This window comes from Oryctolagus cuniculus, chromosome 5 (assembly GCF_964237555.1).
Source record: "Oryctolagus cuniculus chromosome 5, mOryCun1.1, whole genome shotgun sequence".
NCBI classification, from domain to species: domain Eukaryota; kingdom Metazoa; phylum Chordata; class Mammalia; order Lagomorpha; family Leporidae; genus Oryctolagus; species Oryctolagus cuniculus.
Genome location: NC_091436.1, coordinates 160,680,522 through 160,701,340, shown reverse-complemented (window position 1 = coordinate 160,701,340; position 20,819 = coordinate 160,680,522). Strand labels below are relative to the sequence as shown.

Genomic DNA, 20,819 nt, shown 5'->3' with positions numbered 1-20,819 from the left:
CTCTCTCTCTCTCTGTCTCTCTGTCTCTGTCTCTTTCACTCTGCCTTTCAGCTAGGTAAATCAATAACTTTTTTAAAAACTATACATCTGGGCCGGCGCTGTGGCTCACTTGGTTAATCTTCCGTCTGCGGTGCCGGCATCCCATATGGGCGCCGGGTTCTAGTCCCAGTTACTCCTCTTCCATTCCAGCTCTCTGCTGTGGCCTGGGAGTGCAGTGGAGGATGGCCCAAGTGCTTGGACGCCTGCACCCGCATGGGAGACCAGGAGGAAGCACCTGGCTCCTGGCTTTGGATCGGTGCAGCGCCGGCCGTGGCAGCAATTAGGGGAGTGAACCAATAGAAGGAAGACCTTTCTCTCTGTCTCTCTCTCACTATGACTCTACCTGTCAAATAAAAAAAAAAAAAAACTATACATGAATTTAACACAAATTTGCACCAAAATAAACTTACATTTTAATTCCATTTTCCACAAACTTTTTGACATACTCTCACATACACATTGGAGACAAAAATAATGTTAAGTGAATTATACAGTATATAATCATATTATTTCAATCAGTGGTTCTTAACCATGGAGGGAGTCAAAATCCTTTCTAAAAACCCCCTCTGCCACCTTTGCCCCAACACACCCTCAGAGCAGGTTCAGAATCGTCTCTATGGCTATTCAAACTCTGCCTTCCTGATAAGGGCATACTGACTACTCTGTCATCCCACAGTGAGAATCAGGCAGTTGTGACCCTGTAAGAACAGTGGCTGCTAGAGAGAGAAGTGCAGAACTGTTGCTCAGCAGGAATTGGGAGGGAACAGCTGCTGAAAGCAATGCCTGTGGACAGTTCACATCAGCATTCTTGGAGCATTTCTACAAACTGTAGATTCCTAGTCATGTACCTAGTCACATACCAAACCATGCCAGTCACACACCAAACCACAGCAACAAAAATTCACAACGTACCATGTACACCAGGTGGTTCTAATGCTCAAAAAAGTGATAGATACTGATGTAAAATATAATGAACCAACAAAGAAGAAAATGCCCAGCAAAGAAAGAATTCTATTGGCCATATCATGGATTTAAGAGTTACCTGCTATCTTTTTAATAACTATTATATTTATTTTTTAAGATTTATTTATTTTTTGAAAGGCAGAATTATAGACAAGAAGAGAGAGATGCAGAGAGAGAAAGATCTTCCATCTGCTGGTTCGCTCCCAAATGGCTGCAATGGCTGGAGCTGGGCCAATCCAAAGCCCAGAGCCAGAAGCCTCCTCCAGACTCCCACATGGGTGCAGGGGCCCAAGTACTTCGGCCATCTTCTACTGCTAAATTAGAGGAATTTAGCAGTAGTGGGAAACTGGATCAGAAGTGGAGCAGCCGGGACTCAAACTAGCACCCATATGTGATGCTGGCACTGCAGGAGAAGGCTTTACTGCTGTAGCACAGCACCAGCCCCAGTAACTTAAATATAAGGTAGCAGAAACAGCACTGTGGCACAGGAGATTAAGCCACTGATTGTGATCAAGGCATCCCACATCTAAGGGCAAGTTCGAGTCCAGCTACCCTGCTTCCAACCCAGCGCCCTGCTAATCCATCTGGGAAGGCATCAGAAGATGGCCTAAGTGCTTGGGCCCCTGTCACCTACGTGGAGGACCTGGATGGAGTTCCTGGCTCCTGACTCAGGTCTGGCCAGACCTACCTGTGGTGGCCATTTTTTTAGTGAACCAGCGGATAGAAGATCTCTCTTTCCCTGTGACTCTGCCTTTCAAATAAACAATAAATAAATAGCAATATAGTAGTAGTATTGAAATTTTAAAACTGAAAGGAACTTCAGGAACAATCAAATCCTGGCCTCTAAGTAAATGTGAAAACCAGGGCCAAGATTGAGTGTTGTGTTCCAGTGACATGAAGCTAGTCAGAGACCCAGAAGCAGACTTCCTAACCCCTCCCATAAATTACACATCCTTTTCAAAATATGAAAAATTTGACTCCTATCACCTATGACTGCAATATTGTATTTGTGATCTTCTACATCCACCAATATTGGAACTGAAACCAGTCAAGTGAATTAAACTAAAGAATTGGAAAATAGATTCTCCCTCTTTGCTGCTAGGTAGTCCAGCACTGGAAGAGACTTTCTGATAGCCTACAGGGAAGGTATCAACTTTCCTCTCTTTCTGAACATCTCCTGTGAGATAATTCTGTGTATTAATATACCAAGCCTTTACTTAGTAGGGCACATGCAGAGCTTAACCCGTGGGCTGCCACATTTTCATTTTCATTTTCAGTCTTCCCACCAAAGCAATGTGTGAGAGATGGTTATTAGAGTCATTTGCTCTGCCTGGGGGCTAATTACTCTATTTGGTTCATTTTTGAAAATATTATGTTACATCCAAAGGCAAAAAACAGATGAAGGCTTGTTTCAGGTTTGCTTATGTAATTTTGAACAGATTAAATTAGTTAATCGAAAATTATGCTGGCTAAAGTAGATCCGTTGGTTTCTAAATCTACAGTAGAAAATTGCTTTTTAAAAAATAATTTGAATGGCATGCTGTTTAAATATATTTTAGTCAATCCTCTCAAATGTGAGACTTGAGTTTTAATGACTCTAAAGGAAAGCTATGAGGAATGAAAGACACCACGATGCAGAAATTGGAAAGCGTACTCATGTGTGACCTCCTATAACGGAATGCTACAGCATTAGTCACAAAGAAGGGGCTACATAGCACCAGGAGGAGTTGCAGCAAGAGTCAAGGGGCACCTGGGAATCCCTGGTGGCAGATGAGGGGAAAATAACAATCTCTCAGCTTTAATTTCTTCATCTGAAACCTGGGGACCATCATACCTACTTTCCATTGCTTTATGCAGAAAATATGAAGTGAGATGAAAATTTCTGCCCAAATGGCTAATACATGGTAATAATAATGCTTAATAAACTTAATTTTGTTCATAGCTCTAGTATTATCACATCTCAAAACACAAATTTTTAAAAATTAAATGCATTTTAAGATTAATTTTAGGTTCATAGCAAAATTGAACAGGAAATATATATGCAATTCTCATGTACCCTCACTCCACCCTTACTACACACATGCACACACACATACACACACACACACAGCTTCTCCCACTACTGACATCCTGCACCCGAGCAGTATATGTATCAAATTTATAAGCCTACATTGAAACACCATTAACAAGCAAATTCCATGGTTTACATTGTCATTGACTCTTAGGGTTGTAGACTCTATGGGGTTGAACAGATGTATGGCAACATATGTCCAACACTGTAATATAATACAGAACATTTTCACTCCCCCAAACATCCCTCGTACTCCAGAGATTCATGCTTCTCCCCCCAACTCCAGGAACACATTGCTCTTTTTACTGTCTCCACAATTTTGCCTTTTCTGAATGTCATGTAGTTGTAATGAAGCAGTAGATAGCTTTTTCAGGTTGGTCTCTTTTACTTAGTAATATTCATTTGTGGCTTTTCCATGTCTTCATAGCGTCATAGCTCATTTCCTTTTAGTGCTAAATAATATCTTATTGTAAGGATGAATCACACTTTTTATCCATTTACCTATTAAATGGCATCATGATTGAGTCCAAGCTTTGGCAATTATAAATAAAAATACAGAAACATTCATGTTGGAGTTTTCAAATGGACATTAATTTTCAATGCATTTGAATGAAGACCAAGGAGTGTGCCTGCTAGACAGAATGGTAAGAACATGTCAGTTTTGTGAGAAACTGCCAAGTTATCTTCCCAAGTTTCTGTAACATTCTGAATTCCACCAGCAACAAACAAGAATTCCTGTTGCTCCACATCCTCACCAGCATTCAGTGCTATCAGTGTTACTGACTTTTCACTTTCTACCATAAAAGTACTTCAAAAGTTTCATGGAAAATGGAATTAAAATGTAAGTTCATTAGGGTGCAAAAAATTTGAAATATGTGCAGTTTTTTCATAGTATACATCTTCTGCCAAATATTTGGTGACACCTTGTATGCATGAATTTCAAAATTTTTTGCATCCAAATATATATTCCAACCAGCCTCACAGCTGTATAGTGTTATCTCCTTTTTGTTTTCACTTGTCATTTCTGAGAACATATGATATTGACATCATTTTTTTACTTTTATTTAAACAATACAAACTGCATGCATTTCATATATCCAAATTTAGGCACATAGTTATTCTTTCCACCCTACCTCCCTCTTGCCCATACTCCCACCCTTCTTCCTCTTCCCTCTCCCTTTCCAATTCTCATTTTTTTTACAGAGATTTATTTTCAGTTAACTTTATATTCATAAGATTAATCCTACACTAAGTAGAGTTAAACAAATTATAAAAAAAAAAAAAAACAAGCAATTGGCACTTTGTGATGCGATGATTTTGAACAGCCCTTGCCTTCTTCACTGTTGACATCGTTTCTTATAGCTAAATGGTTGGTTGTTTCCTGCTGTTGAATTTTAACAGCTCTTCGTGTATTTTGGATAACAATTCTTATCACATATGTCTTTTGCAAATATTTTCCCCAAATCCATGGCTTGTCTTCTAATTCTCTTGAAAGTGTCTTTCGCAGAGCAGATGTATTCATTTTGATGAAATCCAACTTAACAATTATTTTTTTCATGGATCATGACTTTGGTGTTATATCTAAAAAGTTATCAGCATACCCAAGGTCATCTAGATTTTCTCCTTTGTTATCTTCTAGGTCATTTTTGGGTTTGCATTTTACATTTAAGTGCATGATCTATTCTTGAGTTAATTTTTGTGAATGGTGTTTACACCCACTTTTTTTTTTCACTGCAATGGAATGTCCAGTGTTCTTGCACCAGTTGTAGAAAAGATTGTTCTCTCCACTGATTTGTCTTGGCTCTTAACTAAAAAATCTATAATTTATGGTTTTATTTTGGGACTCAATTTTATTCTATTAATCTCTTCATCTATTCCTTCATTATATCATATTGTCTTGATTATTGTTGCAGAACTAATTTGTACATCTTCTAATGCCTTAATCATATTCAAATTTCCATAAATATCCCCCAACTGTTCTTGAGGGCTTTTGTGGATTTTCTTGAGACAATTTCTGAAAACATTTCCAATTAGGAGATCTGGGGTTTGAACCTAGGCACTCCAATACGGATGCAGGCATTACAGCTGGCATCTTAATTGCTAGGCCAAATGCCTGTCCCCATAAGTTGACTTCTTTTTTTTAACTTTTATTTAATGAATATAAATTTCCAAAGTACAGCTTATGGATTACAATGGCTTCCCCCCCCATAACTTCCCTCCCACCCGCAACCCTCCCCTTTCCCTCTCCCTCCCCACTTCCATTCACATCAAGATTCATTTTCAATTCTCTTTATATACAGAAGATCAGTTTAGCATATATTAAGTAAAGATTTCAACAGTTTGCTTCTGAAAAAGTAACATTGGTAAAATTACAAAGCCTATACTCAAATTCTACTCAGGTAAAAACAGCAATAAAGTAAGATACTGTATTTCTCTTGATGCTCTTCAAAATCAATACATAATGGAATATTCAATTGACTACATAAATAAAAGTGTGGGTTTTATATATATATGTACATATATATAATTAGTTGGCTAAATTAATATTCTTTTAGTAACTAACATCTATTTTCATAGGAAATGTGTACTATTTCTTCATGTAGAAAAATACTAAAAAAAGAAAGTTTCAATGAAATGGACCAACAATAAGTGACATTAATGAGAGGTTGTAGACAACTCTCCATTTCTAGACAGAATAAATAATTCAAAATAGAAGCTAAATGAAATAACACCTTTTGAAACAATGTTGTTTCCAAGCATTCCACAAAATTTCTCAAAAACTTTCAGCTTCTGTTGAACACTTTTTCCTTTTCCCTAATATCTCTAGTTTATACACAAATTCCCTGAGTCTATCACCAAACCATTGAGTGACTTGGGGATAGTTTTCTGCAAATATGTCAGTTTCTCAGTATACAAAATGAGGGTAGAAATCCTTGACACCTTACTACTTCACTAAGGTATTTCCAAGATTAATGAGTCGCAAAGACTCTGAGCTGCTTTGATCAAAGGAACCGTATAACTACAAAGACTTGTTATTATTTACCACCAGCTCCTTTTTATTGTGTCACTAATGAACATTGTGGTCAGCCATAACTTATTAGAAAAAAAATAGGTGAAAGTTAAGAAGGTTGTTTCTTTCCATATGCAGATATATTTACTGTTAACATTAATTGGTATCATGTAGACACACTGAAAATGGGGCGGTTGCAGTATAACAGTTCCTGCTTTGCAAATATGCCCATATCTTGGGCTGAGAGGATTCAGTATACTTAGAATTTTCCATGGATTGGTGCGAATTCTGCATGGATTTCACATTTCAACAGACTTGGTAGATAGCACACAGCATCAAAGGGTTCACATTCAAATTATTTTCTCAAACATCTCTTTTTTTCTGCTTTAATGATCCTTACACAAATTTTTTAAAGATTTACTTATTTATTTGAAAGTCAGAATTGCAGAGAGAGAGAGAGAGAGATTGATCATCCATTTGCTGATTCACTCCTCACATGGTTGCAATGACCAGTGCTGGGACAGGCTGAAGCCAGGAGCCAAGAGATTCTTCCAGATCTCCCATGCGGGTGATAGGGGCCCAAACATTTGGGCCATCTTCTGCTGCTTTTCCCAGGTTGTTAGCAGGAAGCTGGATTGGTAGTGGAGCAGCTGGGACTCGAACCACAGTTCATACTGGTTGCAGCATCTTAAGTGGTGGCTTAACCAACTATGCCACAACACTGGCCCCATCTTTAAACAATTTTACTGACAAATATTTCTTGCTTGCTCACTCTCACTGTCTTTCTTTTTTTTTTTTTTTTTTTTTTTTTTACAGGCAGAGTGGACAGTGAGAGAGAGAGACAGAGAGAAAGGTCTTCCTTTTGCCGTTGGTTCACCCTCCAATGGCCGCCGCTGCAGCCGGCGCACCGCGCTGATCCTGGCAGGAGCCAGGAGACAAGTGCTTTTCCTGGTCTCCCATGGGGTGCAGGGCCCAAGCACCTGGGCCATCCTCCACTGCACTCCCTGGCCATAGCAGAGAGCTGGCCTGGAAGAGGGGCAACCGGGACAGAATCCGGCGCCCCAACCGGGACTAGAACCCGGTGTGCCGGTGCCGCAAGGTGGAGGATTAGCCTATTGAGCCACGGCGCCGGCCCTCTCACTGTCTTTCATACACACACAAACACATAACTTTCATTCATTTTCCTTTGGGAGTGAAGGTAATATAAATATTTAATAGAGAAGCTGAGTCTAATTGTTGCTTTTGTTGAAGATTTTTATCACATGAATATAAATTTATTCTCTATTCCTTCTCAAACTATGTTCCATTATGCCATTACATGCTCTGAAACTTTAAACACAGATGGTGAGCCATCTAAATAGCATGGTAGGAACATATTCAATATATCTTTGAAAAGATTTCTCCTTTTCCCAAAGAGTAAAAGGCACAGATGTATTACAGTACAAGTCAGGTTTCAAGCGATCAAAGACATTTTTATAAATATTAGCAAAGAAATAAGAAATTTTACTTTATTTTGTCCTTGCTGAAAGTGTATGTCCAAATCTCCTTCTAGAAGTATTTAGAAGCACTTTGGGTCTCTGATAGCAAGAAGGTGTACAACTTCTCAGAGCCTTGGCGGTCTCACGGTCTCTGAGCAAGCTCTCTCTCAGCCTCGGGCCTCTTTTCTATCCGAAGACCTATCCTGAAATAAACGAAGCACTCAGCAATAAGAAGCACTTCAGCTGAAATGTCTGTGAAAGAAATAAGTACATTCTTCAGGGTAAATGAATTTTTCATGAGCTAAGATATATGTAGAATATTTCTCATGAAAATCTAGTGTTGTTTAAGAAAGAGCACTATGGATGAATTGTGTGTCCCAAAATTTGTCTGTTGATGCCTCTCTCTCCATCCATCTCTCTCTTCCTCTCTCTTTCTCTCTCCTACCATATGAGGACACAGCTCCTGTCTCACAGCCATCTGTAAGACATTTACAGGAAGAGAACTCTCACCAGAAACTGACCATGCTGCCACTCTGATTTTGGACCTCCAGCCTTCATAACTGCTGTTTAAGACCCTCGGTCTATGTTATTTTGATGTAACAACCTATGTTGTTGAATACAAGGAGCAGCACCAAGAATAATATGATGACAATAGAGAGAAAGATGGTTCATTTGCTTAGTCTCAGCACAGGAGAATTCTATGTAGATTCGTGGCCTTGCAAAAATGTAAGTATGTAGCTGAATGGTTCATATCTTTCTGCAATTATTTCTTCATCCAGAACATTATGTATTAAAAACTTATCCACTAAATATATAACTAGTTGCTGTTGAACTCTATACTGGGTATTGGTTATAAAGGCACATAAATGAACCTAACAAAATTTTCAACTTGTGGTCTTCAAAGAAGGAGGTACCTTTCTCTGAAGGGAGGAGAGAACCTCCACTTTGACTATGACCTTGTCTGAACAAGATAAGAGTTGGAGAACTCAAGGGGCTTCCATAGCCTTGGAAACTCATGACTGGTGCATAGGGAGATTACTGATGCCATAAACAGGAGTGTCAATTTGTAAAGTCAACAACAGGAGTCATTGTGCACTTACTCCTCATGTAGGATCTCTGTCCTTAATGTGCTGTACATTGAGGCTTAATGCTATAACGAGTACTCAAACAGTATATTTCACTTTGTGTTTCTATGGGGGTGCAAACTGTTGAAATCTTTACTTAATGTATACTAAACTGATCTTCTGTAAAAAAAAAAAAAAAAAAAAAAAAAAAAAAAAAAAAAAAAAAAAAGAAGAAGAAGAAATTATCAATTCCCAACTTGACTCTCACTGGGATTAAACATGACAATAGGTCAGATCTGATTTCATCATCATTTAAAAAATCATCTATTATTTTTCACTTTATGTTTCTGTGTGGTAGCAAACTGTTGAAATCTTTACTTAATGTATGCTAAACTGATCTTCTGTATAAAAGAGAATCGAAAATGAATCTTGATGTGAATGGAAGGGGAGAGGGAGTGGGAGAGGGGAGGGTTGCAGGCGGGAGGGACGTTATGGGGGGGAAGCCATTGTAATCCATAAGCCGTACTTTGGAAATTTATATTCATTAAATAAAAGTTAAAAAAAAGGCACATAAATAAACCTAACAAAATTTTCAACTTTGTGGTATACAAAGCATCAAAAAGAGATATGACACTTAGATAAACCAAGGTAAGATGTTAGAAGAGTGAAATAATGTGTTTTTTCTAATTTGGGGAATGATTTATTTATTTATTTAAGAGGCAGAGACTGTATGTAAGGTATGAACTCAATGATAGGATAAGGATATTACTTCCAATTTTTAAATGTTTTACATGTTTTTAAATAAAAGAATGGAGAAATGATGTCAGCAAGATGGTGGAAAGGAGTTTCTAAAGCTACTCTCTACCCACAGAAATCTATTAGCAGTTAACTAAAGGCAATTCCATCATGAATAGACCAGAACTCGGGAGTGGATCTAAGATACTCCCTTGGATCACGAAGGGAGTAAGCTGTGATCAAACAGTAAGAGCAATGGTGCTCTTTGATCATGCAGTCCTTCCTCAAGCTGGAAGACCACCATCCACAGGGAATTCCCAGGACTTATGGTTTCTATCAAGATAAAAGAGAGTTTAAGGAAGACATCAGCTTCTCCATGGCACCAGGAGTATTCAGAGTCTCACTTCTGTCCTGCAAACATTGTAAATACTGGCAGGGCCAATACTCAGCACTTCCTAGTATTCAAACTGTTTCAAAAAGTAAAGTATGGAAAATGCTTTCAAATTCATTTTACTAGGCTAGAATTACCCTGAGATCAAAATATACAAGGTACTCAACTCAACAGCAAGAAATTAAATAATATGATTATTACAGTATTTTAGTAGAAAACTTTAAAATTTAACAAAGGATGAAGGAATTTAACAGACATTTCTCATAAGAAGACAATAGTACAAGAAAATTCTCAGCATCACTGATCATTATGGAAGTGCAAATTTAAAACGTAATAAGGTACCGTCTCACACATCTTAGAAAGTTTTTCTTCAAAAGAAAAATGATAGATAACAAGCATTGGAGAGACGCAGAGGATGCAGATACAATCCTGGTGGGAATGTAAACTAGTGTGACCATTATGGAAAATGATATGGGGTTCTTCAAAACACACACACACACAAACACACACACACACACACTAAAACTTTGATTTAACCCAGTAGTCTTACTTCTGAATATATGCCCAAAGGAAACAAAATCAAGCTGTTAAAGAGATAATTCTACTCCCATGTCTGTTGCAACATTATTTACAATAATCAATATATGGAAACAACCTCAACTCCCACCAATGGATGAATGTGTAAAGGAGATGTTGTATATATACAGGTACACAGGAATATAATTAATCCTTTTAAAAAGGGTGAAGCATTCATGACAAGATGGATTGGTCTGGAAGACACTGTGCGGAGTAAAACATGTGGAGTTGAATAAAGTTGGACTTTAGAGAGTACAACAATGTTTACCACATCCTGGAACACTGGGGAGGAAGGGACTGGGGAGTTGCTGTTCAAAAGAGTGTCCATTTTTATATAGATAGGAGGAATAGATTTCAAGATCTATTGCACAGCAGAGTAACTGTAGTTAATAATATATTACATATTTTCAAATAACTTAAGTGAATCTCCAATGTTTCACTATAAAGCATAATAGGCAAATGAGGTGATGGTTTTACTAAACAGCTTGCTTTAATAATGTCACAATGTATATACATATGAAAAGTATCACATCATGCTTCATAAATGTATAGAATTACGATTTGTCCTCATCTCTGCTTACACAGCACAAGTTGTCAGTTTGAAGCTCAGAAACCTATAGCTGATTAATAACTGAAGCTTGGCTTTCTGAAGAGTGTCGGATATATCAAGAACTTTAAAAGGGAAGATGGGCAAATAAGATGGTGGAATTATTAAATCATTTTTCAAACTGATGCCTTATTTTAAAATTATACATAATAAAATCCTGTGAGTGTGGAACATTTAATGTGGAGAATTTGTAGCAGGCTTCTATAAAATGTAGTATGTTTTACTGTAAAAAAAAAACAGCAAATTTTCATCAATATTTTTGTTTTAGAAATGTTGTTATAGTTTACTGAAGATAAGTGGCCAAAAGGCAAACTTATAGAGAGTTGAGATTCCCTGTAACGTTGAAGAAATCTCTCAAATTTAGTGGTGGTGAAGCAGAGAAAAATGAAAGATAGAAAAGCAAAGTAAAAGGTCAGCCATGAGCCTTTTATTATAGGATCTAAAAAGTGAATACAATGTGTAAATAGAAAGACAGTTACTCAGTTCTACTATTTTGTCTATTCCTATATATTTTTTGCCTTTTCATTATTTAATTTTATGAGTTAACAATTTTTAACATTTTGCCATATTTACTTTATAGTTAAATAGCACATACATACACACATATGAAAATATGCTATTTTTTCTTGAAAACGTTGATATTAATATCACAAAATGTGGATTTATAATGATCATAAAGTGAGAAAAGAAGGGGCATATTGTAATTTACATGGTAAATTACATGGTATAATATTTATAATGCCTTTATGCCAAATAATGATATAACCACACAATTTTTATACTCTTTATATATTAACATCTATGTGTAAGAAAAAGTGTGATATTTGTCTTTTTGCGTCTGGCTTATTATACTTAGCATTATGATCTCCAGTTCCATCCATTTTATTGCAAATGTCAAGACTTCATTCTTTTGTGGCAGAGTAACATATTATTGTGTCTACATACCACATTTTCTTTACCCAGACATCAGTTAATAGACATCTAGGGTGATTATGTACCTTTGCTCTTGTGAATTGGCCTAACAAAAACACGAGAGTTGCCAGTATCTTCCTTATACTAATGTTGCTTCCATTGGATATATTCCCAGAAATGTGAGAGCTGGGTCACATGATAGGAACAGTTTTAGTGTTTTTTTTTTTTTATTTGACAGAATTAGACAGTGAGAGAGAGAGACAGAGAGAAAGGTCTTCCTTCCGTTGGTTCACCCCCCAAACGGCCATTACAGCTGGAACTATGCCAATCCAAAGCCAGGAGCCAGGAGCTCCTCCTGGTCTCCCATGCAGGTGCAGGAGACCAAGCACTTGGGCCATCCTCCACTGCCTTCCCAGGCCACAGCAGAAAGCTGGACTGGAAGAGGAGCAGTCAGGACTAGAACCCGGTGCCTATATGGGATGCTGGCACCACAGGTGGAGGATTAACCAAGTGAGCCATGGCGCCGGCCCCCATTTTTAGTTTTTTGAGGAATCTCTATTCTGTTTCCCATAATCATGATACTAATTTGTATTTCCACCAACAGCTTAATGGGGTACTGTTTTCTTTATAAACATGCCAGCAATTGTTAGTTTTGATTTTTTGATAATAGCCATTCCAACTGGAGTGTGATGATACCTTATTGTAGTTTTTTATTTATACTTCTCTGATGGCTAGTGACCCTGAACATTTTTTTTGTGTATCTGTTGTATTTCTTCCATTGAAAAATGTCTATTATCCTTTGCCAATTTCTTAATTGGATTGTTAGTTTTGTTATTGTTTAGTTTCTTGAGCTCCTTATATAGGATATTAATTCTTTCAGATGCATGGATTACAAATGTTTTCTCCCATTCTATCAGTTGTCTCTATTTTGCTAATTGTTTCTTTTGCTGTGTAGAAGCTTCTTAGCTGGAAATAATCTATTTGTTTTTGCTGCTACTGCCTAGGGTTTGGGGGTGTTAGTCAATAAATGTTTGCATAGACTAATGTTTTGAAGTGTTCCTCCTACATTTTCTTCTAGTAGTTTGATACATTCAGGTCTTACTGTAGATCCTTGATCCATTGTGAGTTGATTTTTGTAGGGAATGTAAGATAAGGGTATTATTTCAGACTTTTGCTTGACAATATCATTCTCCTAACACTATTTGTTGAAGAGACTTTCCTTTCTGCAGCGAATATTTTCAGCATGTTGATTGTAGATGTGTGTATTTATTTCTATGCTGCCCCATTGGTCCACATGTCTATTTTTATGCCAGCATCATACTCTTTGGTTTTGATAGCCGTATAATATGTAGCTTAGTCATGAGAACTCAGCCAATTGCAAAGTTCTCTTCCTCCAAGTTTTCTGGGAGTTTACAGGGGGTTACTTACATCAGCACACATATTAACTTTAGCTCATGTTTCCTATTGTGTTTGATTTGGTTATATCCTTGGTCACATCATGTTCTCATAAGCCCCACATCAAGCCAGGAGGAAGAAAGAGATGTTGGTTCTCCTGCCTCTCTGGGGTTCTGTTATGCTCCTTACCATACACACACATTAACAACCATGTCCACACATGTAGCCCAAACCATGAATACACGGGCATCCATGGGCACACACAACACAGCTGCACACAACCATACACAGTGATTCTGCCAGGTGAGAAAACAAACTCTTCACCTCTGTTCTCTCCTCTGACCAGAGAAAAACAATTGCTGAGGAGGCATGCTTGGGAACTCAGATTTCAGTTTACTCACAGTGCTCTTTCACTATGCATATAGAAGTATTTTTTCTGTTTCTTTTTTTTTTCCTTCCAAGATACACAATCGATGTTTGTTGAGTTTTAAAAAAATAAATAAATAATAATCTCCACATCATGCAATTCCCAGCTTAGTTCCCTGGAAAGCATTTAGTAAAGAGATCCATCTTTTTTCAATCTGGATTCTTTTGTCACCCATGTCCATCACCACCACAAGTCCCTATAACATTAGAATGGGGATCAATCACTCCAGTGGCCATATAAATCAGTAACTACATATACGTGCACCCTGTATCTCCATTTAAATACCTTGTCTTTTATCATTATCAGTTGACCAGTGCATTAAAAAGTAAGAGCAGGCAATGTCCTCAACATATATACAAAATGACTCACAAGAAAGGGAAATCCAACTCCCAGGCACTTTAATCCCCACCATACCTATAGAAGGTTCAATTTATGTAGCCCTATTTTACACAGAGGTAAATCATATAAACACCACAGTCAAAGGTGGAAGCTATGATATCTAACACCAAATCTGAAGATTCTTCCTGCATATAGAGCTACCTTGTACTTTTAAATAACATTCTGATAAAGTAAATTTAAGGACATTGAGAGCATTGGTCTGAGAATAGGCACTGGAATCTTCTCTCTATATTGCCTCCTGCTCTGTAATCATCAACTACTTTGTGCTAGATTAGTTATGGATGCTTCATCTCATCTTCCAAACAATGCAATGGAATCAATCTAGTTCCTCTCAAATTGCAGATGAGAAAACCAAAGTCAAGGAAGTTTACTGACTTGCCTGTGAACCAATACTCAAGAAATGGCAAACCCAGGGGTCAGACACAGGTCTGATTCCTTTCCTCATACGAATCTGTCCATGTGTTCAGGTTCAGACACCAGGATACGATTCTTTCACAATTATTTAGGCAATCAGGGTCGGTTGAATTTCACATAATTTAAGACATAGATTAGGAGAGGAGTTAGGAAGGAAAATTTCATTGCTCGGAGGAAATAGTGGTCACATTTGTGAAACACTAGAATTCCCATGAGTGTGTTTACTCTCACGGGGCTCCTAGACTCTGTGCTGGCCCTTTGTGTGATAGCTTCACAACAACACAGGTGAACCTTCTGCTCCTCTGCTTATCTTTTACAGAATGAGGAGATAAAACGTAGCAATCACATATGCTAAAGGAATCCATGTCGCCATTCTTGAAAGCATGCAGTAAATTGAAACACATACAATAGCACCAATACAATAGTGTGTAAAACAATGGATATATTGAGCAATTCATCTATGAGAATGTAATCTGAATTTTAAAAACGATTATATGCAACAGCAGAGCCATGCATCATTCACCTGTCAGAGCCCTGTCTTCATGAAGATGTGAGGCACTGCTGATAAACCAGTGAGGAGCTGGAGCCTCACTCACTGAGTTCCACTACCTTAAGATCTGTACTATTCATCGCTGCCATTAAAAAATTAGTAATATGTGATGGGTTGAAACAGCAGAAACTTATTTTCTTACAGTCTGGTTACCGGAGATCTGAAATCAAGGTGTTGCTAGAGTTGGTTCCAGGTTGAGGCTCTAGGGGAGAACCCATGCCACGTCTTTCTCCTAGTTTCTGGTGAACGTGGCTTTTCTAGATGTTTCTTTGCTATAGATGCATCATTCCCAACTCTGCATCTGTCTTCACATGGTCTTGCCCTCTGTGTATGTCTGTGCCTCAAAATCTATCTCCCCTTCGACTTGAAAGGGCATCATTATTAGATGGAGGACCCACCTTAACTCCAGGATCATCCTCTCTCAAGAGCATTAAGTCAACCATATCTGCAAAGACTGTATTTCCAAACTGGGTCACATTCACAGGTACCAGTGGCTAGGAGTTTGAAGAACACAATTCAGCCCACTACTGGAGCCATCTACGTGGCTATGTTAGGAAAGGCTGTACTTGTTAATTCGGGTCACTTACTTGAGAAAGCTCAAAATAGACGTAACCTTAATGCACTGAGGATATTCATATCTAAGTGGCACAAATGAAGAAATTAAAGGCTGTTACGGAATTTCCACACTCCAAATTATAGAATACTACCTTCCCTACCCCAACTAAGATTCTTCCCATTTCTGAAGTTGGAAATAACATTTCCATCTGTGACCTGTTATTATAAAAAGTGGCATTGATAATAGTTGTTTTCATCTGGTGAAATCTTTTCCTCTTTAGCCTGAGTCAGCTTACCTTTAGCAAATACAACACACAGACACACTTCCTCTGAAGCTAAACATACGAGATTCTTCTTTCTAGAGAGATAAAGTGACCACATAGACAAAATCCTTTTCCTGTGTTTGATCAATGAGAGTGAATTATATTGTATGAGTATTACACATAAGTAGAATCTATAGACATAGAAATTAAAACAAATGTTTCTGAAGTCAAGGCAATCTGTGGGCTAAGATTCTCTTGTGTGGCACAAGTCAAAACAGTTAGAATGTCCAAGTTATATTGCTTATATGGTGACTTCACACATATTGTCATGTGCCACAAAACATGTTGGTCAATGACAGAGCTTATCATGGAGGTCCCATAAGATCATATCATGTAGTGACATCATAGACACCCTAGCTCTTGTAAGTGCACTCTGTGACATTTACATAGCAATGGAATCTCCTAAGGACACATTTCTCAAACTGCATCCCCACCTCTAAATGGCATGTGATAATATTCACATGGTAATAGAGGGCTTGTGCAAAGAAGTACAACTAATTTCTCTCAATTTTATCCAAGCCATTTTATGCTGGTTACAGGTTTCATTGTGGATATTTTGTAATATGCAATAAATAATCATTGTAATACCAAATAAAATCAAATGAGGTGAAATTAAATTGTGCAACACCAAAAAGGATAGTTTTGAGAGACAAAGAAAGACAGAGAGAGGGAAAGAGAACACTGTATTTGCTGGCTTACATCCCAACAGCCTGAGCTAAGCCAGGACCAAATATAGGAGCTGGAACTCAATTCAGTTCTCCCACATGAGTGGTAGGAACCCAATCACTTGAGCCATCACCACTGCCTCCTAGGGGCTGCATTAGCAGGAAGCTGGAGTCAGAAGCCAGAGCTGGATATTCAACCCAGATAGTCTGATAAGGGATGCATACATTTAAACTGGCATCTTGACCACTACATCAAATGTTGCCACCAGTATAGAGAATGATAAAGAGTGCAACTTCTATGTTTAAAATAAGGGGAAAGATTCATTGAATTCATATTCTGTGTACTCCAAAAAAGGTGTGCTAGGAAACAAAATCAGTAGACTGTGTAGGGTTGACATTTCACCTGCAATGTTATAAAAAAACAGATAAGCTTACAGTTTTTGATACAATTTTAATGCTGACCTGTTGCAATGCTGAACTCCCAAGTAGAATTACATCTTTTTGAGCGTATTTTTCAAACTCTTCGATGTAAGAAGGGGTGGCTTCATCAGCTTCTTTGTAGATTTCCTGATTCTTGGAACTCTTGGGTGCTTCAGAATCCAAAGTTTCCTCCCTGGTGCTCCCATCTGTTTATTCCAAAAATATTACATGGATTTACATGTGCTTTTGTCACATTAATGTTGGCTGAGCCTCAGTAGACTTTTTCCTAATATGGGATTAAGTCTTATTTCTCATAATCTAGTTTAGCAAATTATGTACTATTTAATGCACAGGAAATCACTAAAGCCTAGGAGAAATTTTCAGGTTAACAAACAACAAAAACCTTTGTTCATCCCACAATGATTCCAAAGTGAACAAAGTATAGCTATGCATTAAAGCCTTTTCCCCACTCACTAAATATAACCTGAAGGTAGAGAGTGTACTTTTCCCTTTGTTAATATCACATGTTGTTACTTCAACATTTTACCACTCCCTTGCTATCTTCTTGAACTAATTTAGGAGGTATATAGGTTTGGATAAGTCAGAAATCTTTGATTCATTTTCCTAAGTTAGGATCCCCAACAACAGTTGAGGCACTTTATTTGGGCTACCTTGTGTATTTGCATAGAAATGCCACCATTGATATAAACAGAATATGTGCTTTACTTCTGTATCTCTCTACCATTTGAAAACAGTATCATCTACAAAACGCATCTATTCGCCTAGCCAGTTGCATGCTCTAAACATAAAATAATCCTCCCTCTTCTAATGTCTAAAAAATGCTGAAAGTTGTAATACAAGACTGCCCTGTCTTCAGTGCTAGAATTTAACAAGAACCATTGGAAGATAGATCCTTTTGCTGGAGGGAAACAAGTTGGGGTACTGCAAAGACACTAGGCTGTCCAGAAAGGAGCTGTCCACTTACTCTGCTGGTGGAGACACTGTATTGCTTTGCATAAGTTGTTAAACTTTCAAAGGCTGTAACATCCATAAATGTTAAAGCAGTGCACAAAGAGACTTACTATTCCATAAATTCTATAAGACTTTTGTGATTCCACAAAATATTATAAAAGATCTATTAAGTGCTATCTGTAAATGCATGATTTGAGAGATTTCAAAGAATCCAAGCTGAAAATCAATCCAGAATAGAAGAGAATAAAATAGGCATAAAAGTGTACTGTATAATGTCTAGCACAAAAAGTTGTTCTATTTACAAGTATACTTCAAATAGTTAGTAGAGGGGTGGGCGCTTGGTGCAATGGCTTAAGTTCCTCCCTAGGACACTCTCATTCCTTATCAGAGTGCTTGGTATAAGGACTCAGCTCAGCTCAACTTCTAAGGTACCAGATGATGGATCAAGTGCTTGGATCCTTAACACCCACATGAGAGAGCCAGATTGAGCTCTGGGTTCCTGGTTTTGGCCTGGCCCAACCCTGGCTGTTGTTGGAATTTGGGGAGTGAACTGGCAGATGGAAAGTCTCTATCACTCTTCCTCCCCCTTTGTCACTCTTTCAAATAAAATTAAAATAAATAATTTTAAGACTTATTTCTTTATTTTCATCTACTTGAAAAGCAGAGTGACACAGAGGGAGAAAGAGCGAGAGAGAAGTCTTCCATCTGCTGTTTCATTCTCTAAATGCCCACACTAGCTAGAACTGGACAAGACTAAAGCCAGAAGTCAAGAATCCCATCTGGGTATCCCATGTGGACTGCAAGGACCCAAGAACTTGGGCTGTCATATGGTGCCTCCCAAGATGCATTTTCAGGCAATTGGATCAGAAGCATAGATGCTGAGCTGCAAATAAGCACTCTGATAGAGTATGCCGGCATCCCAAGCATGGTTTAACCTGCTATTCCACAACACCCATCCCAGGATTAAAATATTTTTAAATATAAGCTTATAAGGAAATGGAATTAAGAGATAAGTTCTTGGAGTAAAAATTTTTTGAAATCTATGTGGGACATTCAAAAAGTCCATTAAAATGCTTATTACAAAAAATCTGTGCATGAATTTTAAAAATCTTCTTGTACAAGAATAAACTTATCTTTTAACCCCCATAACCATTTTAATTAATATAGAGCAAACAGATTCAATGTAGTTCATGGGTAAAATTCTAAGAACATAATGAAATTTTTCCTCCTTCCTTCCTTCCTTCCTTCCTTCCCTCCCTCCCTCCCTCCCTCTCTCCCTCCCTTCCTTCCTTCCTTCCTTCCTTCCTTCCTTCCTTCTTTCTTTCTTTCATGAACTTTTTGAAGCACCCTCTTACATTTCATCAGAATGAGATTAAATATATAGAAATCTCACTTAATTATACATTATCAACTTAACTAAGCTTTGGTGACTGGTAGCTTGGTTGAACACTAGTCTAGATGTGGCTGTAGAGGTCAGTTTTGGGTGTCATTGAATTTTAAATCAGCAGACCTTGAGTGAAGCAGATAACCCTTCATAATGCATGTGGACCTCATCGAATCAGTTGAAGAGCTTTGAACACTGAAGTGTCTCAAAGGGGAAGGATTTTGGTCTGAAGAGCAGAGCAGAGACACCATGCTTGAGTGGCTAACTTAGAAAATTTCCTCATGATCAGACTCTTCTCCTCTTTGGTACTTTAAGGAGTTGGTTTAATAAGAAAGACAAGATGATTGAGAAAAACTAAGTTTACAGTATGAAAAAAATTATAGAATCATTTTCTATAAACTTCAACATATACGCAAATTGCAACTGACACTTAATACTTCGTTAAAAACTACAAAATGTTTCTAGCATGAATTTATATGTTAAACTAAGAATTTAGAATCTAGCTTTTAAAGACTTACCTCTAAATGCCTAGTTTAATACATATAATAATTTCTTAAAGATCATAATCTTTGCAAGTATGAATTCTCATGCTAAGGTTGAAAACAAGATACTGTTTTCTACTGCCCCTGAAGAATGTGTTTAAAAACAGAGGCACAATATTTTAAAATAGTAGTAACATATGACCTTACAAATTGGGAAATCCAAATATGCCATATGCCATTGTAGGAGCCTGCAATAGTAAGCCTTAAATAATTTTTGTCATTTCGGGTTATAAATGGTATGCAATTATAGGAAATTGGGACATAATTACTTTTCCCCAAAACTTTAGCTACACTTAAATATTTGCAACCATTGAAAGCACACATAGAGCATCAGTGAACAGTTATATTTGGAAATACAGGTTAGCATATGCAAAAAACCATATCAATCAATTTGTAACCAATGCCAATATAAAAGATTAAGAATAATTGCTGTCTTACCTTGTGGTTCTCCTTGTCTACTATCATCAAACAGCTTCATTAATCGATTATAGAGAATTGCGTCATCACCTTGTAAGGATGTCAAAAGAACATATGCATGATAACATTCTCACCAGCCAATTTACAGAGATGCAAATGTAATTACAAAAGGAAATTATTAATCATCATGGCTATTTAGTTATATTAGGGGTCATAGATACAAATTCTATTCAATACGCTGCCTTGTTCAGAAAAAAAAGCCTTTTATAAATCAATGATAATTGGAACAATGATTTTTAAATGTATATTGCAAGACTTGCATAATAGGATACTTCTCCAATGAAAAGGATTTCACATTCAATGGTTTATGACATCTATTACACAAGAATAATTTCAGACCAAGCCATTATGGCTTGTCAAATCATACAATAGAATATGTAAGTGTTTGATCAAAATGAATGAGTGTTTCTCATTAGCTACTCTCTATATATCATTCTTTTACTGCCTTTA

The 20,819-nt window shown here is 37.4% G+C and overlaps 1 protein-coding gene across 2 annotated transcripts in view; it reads right to left on the bottom strand.

Moving 5' to 3' along the window:
- Window positions 1–20,819, bottom strand: part of LOC100356714 (uncharacterized) — a 365,960-nt gene that overhangs the window by 275,669 nt on the left and 69,472 nt on the right. For both annotated transcript variants that reach the window (XM_051855131.2, XM_070074870.1), the window contains exons 7-8: window positions 20,331–20,399; window positions 17,037–17,200 (exon numbers count right to left, since the gene is read on the bottom strand). In XM_051855131.2, coding sequence (XP_051711091.2) covers window positions 17,037–17,200; window positions 20,331–20,399 — 233 coding nt within the window. The remainder of the gene's footprint in view (window positions 1–17,036; window positions 17,201–20,330; window positions 20,400–20,819) is intronic.